General features: G+C 32.3%; 1 protein-coding gene across 7 annotated transcripts in view; it reads left to right on the forward strand.

Moving 5' to 3' along the window:
* USP45 (ubiquitin specific peptidase 45) overlaps nt 1–13,898 on the forward strand; it is an 88,760-nt gene that overhangs the window by 57,894 nt on the left and 16,968 nt on the right. For 6 of the 7 annotated variants that reach the window (XR_013486972.1, XR_002326786.2, XM_020998301.2 and 3 more), the window contains 5 exons: nt 1,686–1,773; nt 7,960–8,041; nt 9,830–9,921; nt 11,511–11,567; nt 11,843–11,986. Coding sequence is in view for 5 of the 7 variants with exons in the window: in XM_020998301.2 (XP_020853960.1) it covers nt 1,686–1,773; nt 7,960–8,041; nt 9,830–9,921; nt 11,511–11,567; nt 11,843–11,986 (463 nt within the window). In the remaining 2 variants the exon portion in view is untranslated. Of the gene's footprint in view, nt 1–1,685; nt 1,774–7,959; nt 8,042–9,829; nt 9,922–11,510; nt 11,568–11,842; nt 11,987–13,898 lie in introns of those variants that run through there. The other variant, XM_020998302.1, reaches the window with a different exon arrangement.

The following is a 13,898-nucleotide window of genomic DNA, read 5'->3' on the forward strand; positions in this document are numbered from 1 at the left end:
CTGCAGCGTTTGACACGTTTAATCACTCTTTCCTCCTAGATTCTCTTTCTCATCTCTCTCTCTCTCTCTCTCTCTCTCTCTCTCGCTCTCGCTCTCGCTCTCGCTCTCTCCTCTCCTGATTTTCCTCCTACCTGTCTGACTGCTGCTCCTCTGTCTCCTTTACTGGGTCTTCCTGGTGTATCACACCTTCTAACTATAGGTGTCCCACAAGGTTCTGTCCTGGGTTCCCTTCTCTTCTTCCTCTATACTACTTCACTTAGTGATCTCATAAGCTCTCGTGGATTTAATTATCTCTAATACCTGGAATGTTCTCCTTCCTGCACTCTTGACTACTGACCTATCTGACTTTAAGTTCCAACTAAAATCCTGCTTTTGATAGGAAGTCTTCCCCAGTACCTTTCCTCCATTATTTCCTATCTATCCTGTATCTATATATTTGTGTGCATGTTAACTCACCCATTAGAGTGTAAGCTCCTTGAGGAAGGCACTTTTTTTTGCCTCTTTTTGTATCCCCAACACTTTGCATAGTGCCAGGCATTATATAGTAGATGCTTAATAAATGTTTGATTAACTGATTGTCTTCCCCTATTAAAATGTAAGGACCTTGAGGACAGGGACTGTTTTTTTTTTACTTATATTTGTATTCCCAGCATTAGAACAGTACTTGGCACATAGCAAATGCTTAATCAATGCTTGTTGACGACTTACTTTTTAAACTTAAAAAATAGAAACCTTCAGAATTAGTTTCTTAAAGGGCAGCCAGGTGGCGCAGTGGATAGAGCACTGGCCCTGGAGTCAGGAGTACCTGAGTTCAAATGCAGCCTCAAACACTTGACATTTACGAGCTTTGTGACCCTGGGAAAGTCTTTTAACCCCAATTGTATCACGAAAAAAAGAAAAAAGAATGAACTTCTCAAAACATACAGTTGTTCCGATATTTCAGACTCTAGAACTAGATAATCTTTTTTAAGTCTAGATGGGCAAATAATTCCAGGTATGACATCAAGAATTTCAAGTACTTATGCAAATTCTTTATTATTGCAACTGTATAATCAATGTCTGTGGCTTTAATTCCTGATTTGTCTTGGGAAACAATTAACTTTTTACATTTTAACAGTGTAGCCTCTTGAAAATATTGTCCTCTGAGGACATGCTATCAGACTGCTTTTTAGATCCTTTTGTTAACTTCAGTAAGCTACAGCACCTTCCTAGACAAATCATGTTACAGGGAGGTCATCCAGTGTATTAGTAGTTTTAAAGGAAATGTTTTTCATTGTACAAGAGATAATTTGGAAACTTTCCATTCAGCAAACATCTATTAAGACCTATTGATCAGAGCACTAGGTGCTGGAAAAGGAACATAGCTTAAATAAACTACTATCTTTGCCCTTTTGAAGTCTATAGTATAGTAAGCACATTATCATAGTTCTCTCTAGGTACTATAAAATTGAATATTATCTATTTTTTGTAAATGTGTCCTAATGGTTTCTTATTTATTGTAGTATTCATATGTCTCATATCTACCTTTATATGAAAAGTTTGAGTCAGTATGTGAAAATTGTTATATTTCTTGAAGCCTTTATTTTGTGGTACCGTTATTTTTAAAACATTTTTATATAATACAAAGTTTTGTGCATCATTGTTCTTTCTCTTTTCCCTACCCTCTTTTTTTTTTTAAATCACAGGGCTCCACGATTTAAAAGTTTCCAACAGCAAGATAGTCAGGAACTTCTCCATTATTTACTGGATGCAATGAGGATAGAAGAAACAAAGGTGAAGTTTCTTATGGTTATTATTTTAAACATATATTATATATATATATATTTTTTTAAATATCAGTATGCTTATTTTCCGTAGTGTAGATAGTGACCTACAGAGATATAGTATCATTATAGAATTTAATTTCAAAAGAGCTCAAGTTTATAAATGTTCTTTTAATTTTCTCCATCAAGATCATTTTTCCTTTGGCCATAAGCAGTCCATTGATCTCTCATAACTTCAGTATTAAAAGAAACTACATTTCAGTCATTTTTTTCTGTTTGTTCATATAGAATGAAATTTTTACAAAATAGCCATAAGAACTAATACTCTTTTTAAGCTAAAAAGTAATGTGCTATAAAGTAGCCATATCCTTCAAAGAAAAAAATCAGTATACCTTAAGCCTAACAGTCTTCCATTTTTACTATTGCAAACTGAAATAGTGCAGCTCTGTATCTTTATTATTCTCAATTTTTTCTTCCTGCCCAACTTCCATTAGAGGAAAACCAGGTAGGATTAGAATTTTCTAACAGTTTTCACATGTACTTCATGAGATTGTCCCAACCAGTGTTAATTTATTTTATATATTATATTTGTTATTAATATATTTTAGCTAAATATTTTAGCTATTTTAATGAAATTACAAAATCCTGCTGTGACATCATTTAGCCATTTATAAGATTCTGCCTGTGTTACTATGTACAACTTGTCTAGTTTACCTGTTTCTGTTGGTGGTGTCAAGGCAGCTAGCTAGCACAGTTAATAGATCCCAGTCTTGGAGTCAGGAGGACTCATCTTTATGAGTTCAAATCTGGCTTCAGATGTTTAGCTATGTGTCCCTGGGCTTACTTCTGTTTCAGTTTCCTCATCTGTAAAATGAGCTTAAGAAGGAAATGGCAAATCACTCCAGTATCTTTTCCAAGAAAACCCCAAATGGGGTTACAAAAAATCAAACTGAAACAATTGAACAGCAACAACACAACATTAATGGTGTCATATCCTCCCCAGTTAATCAGACTCAAAACTTTGGAGTGCCCTAGCATTCCAAACATACTGGACTACTGGCTATTTTGTGGTTTCATTCTGCCCCCCCCTTCAACACACACATCCTACACTTAACACAGGACTTGCTACACAGAAACAAACTCACCTCACATTTATGCATATTAAAATCCTTTTCTTCAAGGTTTAGCACAGGTGCTAGTTCCTCCACGAAGCCTGCCCTGATTTTACCTTAGTGAAAAGTACTCTCTACTTATTCTTAATATGCATTGTTTTGTATTTCTCCTTAGCATTTATCACATTCTGCTTTGTATTGTACTATATTTTCTTATCTCTCTTCTATCTTTCCTCATTAGATCATAAACTGCTTGAGGATAGACTTTGATATTTTTATTTCTATTAACTAGCTCACTTGCACATAGTTTAGGTACTTTTGGTTGAATTGAATGATGTAGAAGAGGATTGCTATTTGAATTGTTCAATACCTTACTTTACTCTTATTTAAATGGGTTAATTATATGAATTTAGTTGGTTGGATGTTAACCATTTATTTGAATGTTCTGATAAACTAAGAGATTTAGTGATTATACTATGCATTTTCTGTTCCTAACAAAAAAAATCCTCATTGAGATTTCTGTTATTTAATATGCTTTGGCATGTTAAACTATAGTTGTTACAGAAATGGTAACATAACTAGTGAGTGGATAAACAATAGATTTGGAGTCAAGGCCCTGACCCATGCAAAGTACTAGCAGAGTGACCTTGGACAAGTCACTTAACCTCTTTGTGCTTCTGTGTTCTTATTTATAAAATAGGGTAAGTATAATTCTTACCTCATAATGTTGATGTGAGGGAAATGCTTTGAAAACTTTTAAGATGTTGCATAAACATGAGTCATTATGTGAGAGGTAGCATAATATAGTAGGAAGGGTATTAAATTTGAAGCCAGAAAAACTGGGTTCAAATCCAAGTTCTAGAGCACATGTTATCCGAACCTCAGTTACTTCTACCAAATGGAGATAATAACACCTGTAGTAAGCTATCTTGTTTGTTGTTATGAGGCTCAAATAAGGTAATTCATGTAACATACTTTTGCAAACCTTAAAGCACTTAAAGTATAAGCCTCAGCTGCTACTACTATTATTATTCACATATTTCAGAGTGAAATGTGCAGCAGTAAATAGTTCTTTAAGTTGATTCTTACTGTGTTTTCCAAATATGTACTATTTTTTTCTTTTGCAGCCAGCTTACAATCCTAATGAATGTATTAGATTTTTAAACTGGACTAACTGTGGCTTGTGTAGACCTTTATTATTTTTAGTATTTATTATACAGAAGTTAGCAACCAGCAATTTTTAAAACTTATCTGACAAAGCATGAAGTCTGTCACAGGGTAAAATCACTAACTATAATACTGTGCTATATTCTGTAATTATTGTAACTGTAGAATTGGAGAAAGGATAACTGAATGAGAAATTGTGAAAGTCACATACTAGATAGTCAAAGTAATGTGAAGCCTACTTCCCCATAGATAATGAATTGTCAGTTAAAATAAAACTAATTAAGACAGACTGACAGAAGGAACTGTTGTCCTTAGTTTTATAAGTGCACATTTACTGTCTGTTGTCAGGCACCTTAATCCAACTTAAATTATAATAGCTGGTTTACTTTTAATTTTTAATGCCCATTTATGATAAAAATATAGATATATAGATGCTTATTTTTTACCATTTGTGCTACCAGGTTAATGAAATTTGGTCCTATCTCCTTCTGCAATTAAACAATTTGTAATGGTGCACATATGAATGGGTGTGTGTGTGTGTGTGTGTGTGTGTGTGTGTGTTGTGTGACTTTATCACCTCACACAGCTCAGCAAGATTACTACGAAAAGCTCTTTTTTCTTAATTTAGATAGTGTGACAAAATTAGAGTGTCAAGTCTGAGGACCTATTCAGCCTTGTGAGCAATGACAGTTGTGCCAGTCAGATACAGTGAGTACCCAAGCAGTAGCAGCATTGTCTAGCCTGGGAACTCCACAGCTGTTAATCGTGCTATTGTTGTAGAGTGTCACTACCATGTGTTTTTTGATTGAAAAAAGCCTACAGCAATATGTCTGCCACCAGAATCCTTTAGAAATAATTACAGCTACTGACCTTCTTTCAGGCTATTTTCATAAAATCTTTTCTAGTGAATGTAAAGTTTAGGAGAGTAATCCTGTTGAATACAAAGTTAAAGTGAATGCTCCTGCATTGTAGAAACAGTTTTTTGGAGAACAGTTGCGCAGAACGATCTAATCGTGTTCATGTAGAGCCTATAAGCTGTATAATTGAGAGAAATCATTTGTGGCTTTAAAAGTGACTCTATGAAAATTAGAATAGATTAGAATGTATTGAAGTTTATTGAAAAATATCATCTACTGCAATTATTTTTTAATGTTTTCTTATATTTGAAATTGTTAGGGTTTCATGTTAAAATTTTTCTTTCAATAATATTTTCCAATTTTCTTTGTTTTGGATCATAGATGTAATTTCTTTACTATCATTGCTTTCAACATTTTCTCAATATTTCAATTTTTTCTGAAAATATATATTATTATAAATGAGGAATATTTTTAAATTAGGAATTGTCAGTTACTCAATTGAAATTATAATTAGCAGTTATTCTGGTGCTTGAGAGACTGTTTAAATACAGGGCTTTAAAGTAGTTTGGATCCTGCTGCTGATTAATGTGTTACAGTTGTTAGGAATACTCTGACCAAAGGCTGTGTCTTTTTTTAAACTAACTTTCAAAGTTAGGATTGTTTATAGGTCTATGAACATTTTTATAACATTCAGCTTAGTGAATTACCTATTGATTAGAGTTTTTTGTGTATTATTGGTTTTTAAGGATCAAGGCTAGGGAGCATTAGGGAGTTCATAAGTTAAGTCACAAGCTCAAGGGATGAACACATTATTTAATTTGAAATTGTTTCAAACCTTTCATTATTTTTATTTTTACTTAGCTAAATACCTTGATCAGCTTATAAGATCTTAACTAGTTCATGATAATTTAGATAATGGACAGGCTGAAAAATTAATGAGTAGTTTGAATTGTAAAAAATATTTTTAATTTTTTAAAACACACAATATTCCAAATTAAATTATTGTGAATTTCAAATTTAAACAGCCCATATTAGTGAGGTTTTTAGTGTTGCGTTTTTTGAGGGTTTTTTTAGGTTTTTAGTGTTTTGAAAATTTCTTTGACATAAAGACTTTCCCAGGTAGTATAATAATAAATATTTAGAATTATGAATAAATAAGCTAAAAATAGTCATAATCTTCAAGATACTTCCTTAGGAAACTAGTAACTGAGATTTATGTGAGATCTGTTGTTGGCCATTGATAGCAATTCATAAATGAAACTCAATTTCACAATAAAAAGAAATCCTTCAATATATTGAATAGCTACTGTATGAGAAAACATGGGCCAGGATGAAGAGGGCTAGTTGTGAATTGCTAGCTACTGCATTCATTAGTGGAGGAGAATAGGTTAGAAAAGCATTTATTAAGGACCTACTGCTAAATGCAGGGGATGCAAATGTAAGTAAGCAAAACAGCCTTTCCTTCAAAGAGCTTACTAATTATAATAGGGGAAACAACACATAAAGGAAAGTGGTAGTTAGGAGCATAGAAGCATGGTGGCTCAGATATGAGCTACAAATGATGAATGCTGATACATCAAAAACCCAGAGTGCCAGGGAGGGAGGTTGTAGTGCCTGTAGTAGGTGAAGGTTGGAGACTGGCTAGGGAGTATCAAGATGAGTCTGGATCCAGGCTAGATAATGTAACAGAAATGAACCAGTCAGACCAGGATTCTGGGGCAGGAACTTGGAGTGTCAGGGCAGAGATGGAATTACTAAACTGATTAAATTAAAATGATTTTCAAGTTTAAAAGTAATTTTGAATTTCACAAATCTTATATTTCACACCAAGTCAAACTCTGCCAGTATTTTCACATCCTAGGAACTAGCAGAACTATCACTATGTACCTGGTGGGACTGCTGGGCTTTGATGCAAGTGCCAACTTGAAAAAGGATCATAGACCAACAGAGCACTTAAGGGGACAGGCTAACACTGGGAGGGAGATGATGGGAAGAGATGTGAGAGTCTTACGGAGCTCATTCAGCCAGGGAGGTTCTTGGTCAGTTTAAGAGCTCCTTTGTCCACAGGCCAGCCAAGTGCCTCATCCCAAGAATTTCTCAGGAAGCTGAAGTGCTCTACCTCACCTGCTTGAAATAAGGACTTTCTTCCCACATGGACACTGTCACCTGAGTTCCTAGAAACCCCTTTAGAGCTTCATCTCTACCTATAGCTTGAACAGAGTTTTAATACTTGAAATTGATATGAGTGTGGAAAATATGACATGTGTAGAAATTTAAGCATTATTGTTTGATAGCCAGCAGTGGCTTTAATTAAGTAGATAGTATATTTCAACACCAACAAATGATTATTCATGATTGTTAAGTGTACACTAAACCCTGATTAGTGAAACTTTTAATTGTTCTTTCTTGATGTAGACAGTTGATATGCTGGTCTTTGCTTGCGCTAATCAGCATAATAGTGTGAAGATTGTTTGAGAAGCGTTTGTATAGCTAGGAATTGAAGTAAAAAATTATAAAATAACTTGTCTCAAACTTAATTGTTTAAATTTTTTTCATCATCTATGTGTATTACTTTCTGTGGCCATGGTTGAAGAATGATAAATCACTTTGAAATAATGAGCCCAGAACTTTTAAATTAAGAAGAGAATGAGCTCCTTGTTTTTGGAACTACATTGACATTCTTAAACCTCAAGGTTTACAAAATGGCATTTTGGGGTCTGAAGAAATGAATACACCTTTAGAAATTGGGGTTCATGGAATTTAGAGCTAAAGATTCACTTTCGAGATCATAACTTAACCCTTCTGTTTTGCAGAAAAGGAAATTGAGGGCTCAAGAGGTTATGACTTACTTTTTGAGACACCTTTTACTGTAGGTGGGTAAAAGGTTGGCGAGAGTACAGATTTCTTGACAGATTTGACATACAATGATGCTTCTGTGGAAAGATAGATTTTTATTCAGAAAAATAAACTCTGTAGTATAACAAACTAAACTGTATCTATTTCAAGAAATTCAAGCCTTATTTTTTTTCTCTTAAAATACTTACTGGACTTGTTTTACAGAGAATACAAACTGGCATACTAAAAGCATTTAATAATCCAACTACTAAAACTGCAGATGAGGAAACTAGAAAAAAAATCAAAGGTATGTTGACACTTTTACTGTCACATTTATATGATCTGTAGCTTTAACTTAAGAACAATTAGTGCATTCTTCAGAATTTCTTTTTTTACATTTTCTTTTAAAGTGATTATTGTAAAAACTAAATCTCTATACTAACTGAATTTTTGTGTTAGAGTAGTGCCATCTAGTGTATGAATAGAATAACTCAGACTGATTTTTCTCTTAACCCCATTTTTAACTGAAACTTTTTTTGTGTTCTCAAGCAGAATTTTTTTCTGTAATATTTCATGTTGTACCTTTATGAACCCGTATCATCATCTTCCTCACATATGAAATTTAATGATGATTAATTTCACAAGTTTTGAGGAAATTTTTCAAGTAATTTGATTTAGATGGTAGTTTATGAATCACCCACTGTTAGTAACTTGGATGTTCTCCAAACATTTATTATTTCTTTCTTCAGCATTAGTTTGTTTGCTAAATAAAATGACTTGTTTTTCAAATTCAATTTAGATCATTGTCATTTCCCTTATATTAAAGATTTGTTATAGTAGGCCTAATTTTATTAACTTTAGTATATATTTGAGAGGAAGTATAGTATAATGAATGCAGTACTGTCAAACTCAAATAGAAAGGGGTCCTTGCAAGTTGCATATTGACTTAAAAACCACAAATTAACATTATCTCTGTTTTATTTTTATTTATTTTATTAAATATTTCCCAATTATATTTTAATCTGGTTCAGGGTACACTGGAGAGTTGGGTCACTTCTTTGCAACCTTTCCAGTTTAAAGCCTCTGTTGTAGTAGACAGAGAGGGGCTATCCTCATAGTTGGGACTACCTGAGTTCACTTTCTGCCACTGAGTACTGGCTATGTGATCCTTTGGCATATCAGTTAATCTCCCAGTGCTCTTAACAACTTTGTAAGACTAGAAGTTCAGGAAAGTTGCTAATCTGTATCCTTGGAAGGAATCTACACACCAGGAATCGCCTACACTAATGAAATTGCAGATCTAGACAAAGTCTATCTCTCTGCCAACCCATTTTTTTGTATATCTTTCTCTGTATATCTGTTTCTCTTTATCTGGCTTTGTCAGTTCATTTCTAGTGTCTGTCTCTTTGTATTTCTCTGTATGTATGTCTACATAAATAATTTATACATGTGACATCTGTTTTTATATAAGTTTCTCATGTAGCAAACATAAATTTTCTTCATCTTCCTTAGAGTTTCTTCCTTTTCTAAAGCATTATCCCAAAAGAAGTTTATTTTCATGATATGACATTGTTTTAAAGGTTTATGTGAAATATGACAGGTGTGGGTCCTGGAAGAGTAGAGAGATAGGTAGAGAAATATGCCTGTTATAATTTTTTAAAATGTGTATTCCTAGATTGCTAAGTAAATACAAAATAGTAACTGTCAATTGCATATTTTAGTGCCTAATAAAATAGTAATTGTGCTTGAGCATTTTACTGCTTAAACTGGTAAATAGAGAAGAAATTCAGAAAGTTTGGGAATAGCAGTTACATCTAAATTGTGATTAAGGCTACTATTTATTTTCAGCAAATAGGTTTAGTTAAATACAGCTGATAACTTTTCATCTGTTGTAACTAACCCTTCAGAGGTTTAGGATTCTCTCAAAATTGAGGGGAGGGAGCAAATATGGGAGAAGGAAGGGTATCGTATATATATTTAGTATATAAAGTAAATACCTACACTGTTCTGATTATGTTTGAATGAAATCAAATGTCTTATTTTTATTATTGATGTTACATATGTTTTCAAATTTAAAAAAGCACTATTTTTGCAGCATATGGAAGAGAGGGAGTGAAGATGAACTTCATAGATAGGATCTTTGTTGGTGAATTGACTAGCACAGTCATGTGTGAGGAATGTGAAAATGTAGGTATTTTGGAATGCAATTCAATGTGGAATAATAGATCACAATTACATATTGTTTTTATGGTTGTTTTGTTTTTAAGTGTAACTTGGCAAAATGTATTAATGAAGAATTACTTCATAATAGCTTAGTCCCATATAAAATGTGATACTCAAGGGCAGCTAGGTGGCATAGTAGATAGAGCATTAGCCCAGAAGTCAGAAGGACCTGAGTTCAAATTTGTCCTCAGACACTTATTATCTGTGTGACTCTGGGCAAGACACTTAGCCCTAATTGCCACCTAAATAAATAAATAAATACTTATAGTGAATGTTGAAAACTGTCTTTACGTGTAATTGGAAAAAATAAAATACTATTAAGTGGGAAGAAATAAAATGTGATACTCTCCTTTCCTAGATGCTTGTTTTCTAGAGCATGAATGTAGAAATCATTTTAGATCCATGTAGACACTTGCTTTTTCCCCACTGTGCTTTTTTTTAATATGTTATTTCTATTTGATCCTGAAAACAAACCTGTAAGGGTTAAGGAAAGCAGATACTGTTACTCATATTAACTTACTTGTTATATTGGGGTGGGAAGAATATTGCATGAAAAACAGGTCTGGTACTATTATAATAACCTAAAACAAAATATTAACTTAAAATATTAATATTAAGACAAAATATTAATTTAAAATATAATTTACTGATATTTTCCTTCCATTGAAGTATAGAATTCTATTGACCAACAAGCACTTATAAAAGATACAAAAAGAAGATCCAGCTTACTGATTTTTTTTCGTTGAATTCTGTTATTGGATTTGGTATTCATTTTCATTTCAAATGCCATACTTAGTGGGTTTTTTGTCTGGAAAATTCTGATTAAATCATCCCACAGGCTTCCTATTTTACTTGATAATTCTTATTTTAATATCTGGAACCTATTGATAAAGTATTTTATTGCCATTGTGGAATTTTGAAAAGTTAGAGGGTTGAATTGGTACAGGTTTATAATGACAGAATAGGCCAAAAATGTTGGCACATTTCCCGTGTTCTTTCTGTACTCACTTTTTAAAAAGTATTATGTATTATATCATATTCTGTTATATCATATCATATCCTATCGCCTTTAAGTCTAATATGTGTCATCATGGCATCATTCTAATTTTTTAAGAATATATTTTATGAATATTCTTGAGTAAGAAAAGACAATTTTTCTTAAATAACTATTTTTGCTATGTTTTCTTTTATCTGAAATACATTTCTCTCTTTGCAACACTTTTGCTCAAGCACACTTTGAATTTTCCCAGATAATCAGTTTTTATTAAATATTATTTCCTTTCAGATAACTTCAAATATCATTAAAATGTTATAGTATCATATATTTAAACTCTTTACATCATTTGAAAAAGCTTTTTTACATTGTTACTGATTCAATATTCTGAACTGTTTACATACAAAGAAATTGTTTTAAATTTTCCTTAGTTTCTGGAGTTTTGATGACATAATTTTATAAGTTGTATTTCTTTAAAAACAAAAATCTCAATAATTGTTAAAGAATTTTACTGTATTTATACTTTAGTTAGTCTTCTCTTGCTTTTCTTTTCTCAAAGATCTCAGCCATGAAAGAGCCGTTCATTGATCTTTCGCTTCCTATAATAGAAGAAAGGGTAAGAAAAAAGAAAATTATTAAAGATTTTCTGAGTAATATTTTAGTTATTCAAATGCCTAAAGGAAATAATAATAAAATGGAAGACATTTTTAAAAATTTAATATCTATCTAATAACTAAGGATTTAAAAAAATCCACTATGCTTGTTACTTAAGTTATTGGTGTTGATATGTAGGAGAAGAGATAATTTTATGTTTCAAGTGAGTATAAAAACAAAATGGGTATTTTTAAAAGTTATTTGCTATAGAGTTTGTTTATATGTCGATCTACCTAGGTGTCAAAACCTGTTTCATTGGGAAGAATGAATAAATGTAAGAGTTTACAAGAGGCAGACCTAGATCAGTACAACTGTACTACTGCTACTACAATGAATAATCATCTAAAAAGTACTAGGAAACACTCCTTAACTAAAGATAAGGTAAGCTAAGATTATATGCATTTAGCATGCAGATTTATTTTTTGTTCATTTAAAACCTGCACAAATAAGGTATTTAACATTGTTATTTTTAAAAAAATTTTAGTATGCATGCATATTACTTGATTTTATTTACTCATAATTTCATGGTACTATACAAAGCAGGGCTAAATAAAAATGGGACACGCAGCATTGTGCTTCATGCCAGTTCTTTGGTAATAATAAAGCATTTTGTTCTGTGCAGGCTTCAGGAAGGCCTGGGTCTTGCCTTTGTCTTATATTGCCTGTATGACCCTGGGCAAGTCACTTAGCTTCTCAGTCCACTCAAGCATCTCTTTAAGATGAGCAATTACCAATGGTCTTGTATTGTTGAAAGGAGTTTGCAGACCAAGGAGTTCCCTACACTGATGAAATCTTGAGTCCTCCCTCTCTCCACTTCTGTTGGATCTAATTTGCATGGACCGAAAAGTTGTCCTTTTTCTTAAATTAAAAAAAAACACCTTTAATAAGTCACCTTCTTACTGAAATGGTTATTGACATTTTATAGTAGGTGAAATATAGTGAATGGAGTACTAATTAAGAAAAGTTCTATGTGCCTTTAGATATGTTAAACAGTTACTACGTATAAGTTAATATCCTGATAACTAGTGTGATTTCTTAGCCTCCAAGGTGTACTCATGATTAAATTACAGTTGATGTAGTGTTGGCTAAAATAAACAGTAGTACTTAGTGAATATGAAATTTTATAGAAATTAAACCAATATAAGGAAAACAAGCTTCCATGTTCTGAGCCTTCTGTGGCCTAAGGGCTTGTAAAACACAGTTCTAATCTCCTAATGTGATTCATATCAATTTTAGCACAATATAGTCTGATTCTGTAATACATGGAAACTACCTCAGGATCAAAAATGTTTTTTCTAGATAATGATTTCATTATTAATTGGCCTTTGGAGGCACCAAAGCAAAATAAGCTGCTTGCTTATTCTTTTTGAATAAGTTTTGATTGATATCCTTTCTTTTTTACATCATCATAGTTATCCTCAATATCCCTCTTCATCCCTGAGAGCCATCTCATGTGCTTGCTTATTTTTAATAATTCTAAAAATAAACTTCTTATAGTATTATCTTTATGAAACAAAAAATTGAACGGAACATTTTAATCAGTATTTTGTGTTTATAGATGTTATTTTTGCAATATTGATCAGTTGATTATGGTTTTGGCATATTATTATTAATATGTCTCCTATTATAAAAACTCAGCAGGTATTTGTACTTTTAATCTGTATATGTATACATATGTTTTAAAATATGTCTAACCAGGTTAAAGTACAAAGTTAACGCATTTAATTAAAGTTCATGTAAATAGAAGAAATAGATTCTTTTTTTGGCTCTGGAGTCAGAGGATTGAGATTCAGATACTACCTTTTTTGTTTACTACTTGTGACCTCAGACAAGTCATTTAATTATTCTAGGCTTCAGTTTCTTCACCTGTAAAATTGAGAGAGTAGAGTTGGACAGTGAGTAGCCTTTGAGGTCCCTTCTAGCACCTGATCTATCACTGTGTGATAGAAAAACAAAAAGCAAATAAGATAACATAAAGAGATCATTCTTAGTTAAATCAACAAAGATAAAACACAATTCTAATAAAACCTCACAAAGTTAAAAGAAAGGGAAAAGACTAATTTCTGAATGATTACCTCTTAACCCAAATTAAGAAAATTGACTAGAACTTAACCAGGAATAAGGAAGTAAAGCAGAACTAAGCAAATGTATATAACCCAATGGAAAATCTTCCCTACAGAAACTCAGAAATCTGATTAAATTACTTCATCCCATAAGAATTTTAGTTTTTCTGTTTTTTACTGTAGCTTACTGAATTGGAATTAGTTAAGATTTTACTGCTTGCCTCCCATAT

Source organism: Phascolarctos cinereus, unplaced genomic scaffold (assembly GCF_003287225.1).
Source record: "Phascolarctos cinereus isolate Bilbo 61053 unplaced genomic scaffold, phaCin_HiC Scaffold_5;HRSCAF=322, whole genome shotgun sequence".
In the NCBI taxonomy this organism is placed as follows: Eukaryota; Metazoa; Chordata; class Mammalia; order Diprotodontia; family Phascolarctidae; genus Phascolarctos; species Phascolarctos cinereus.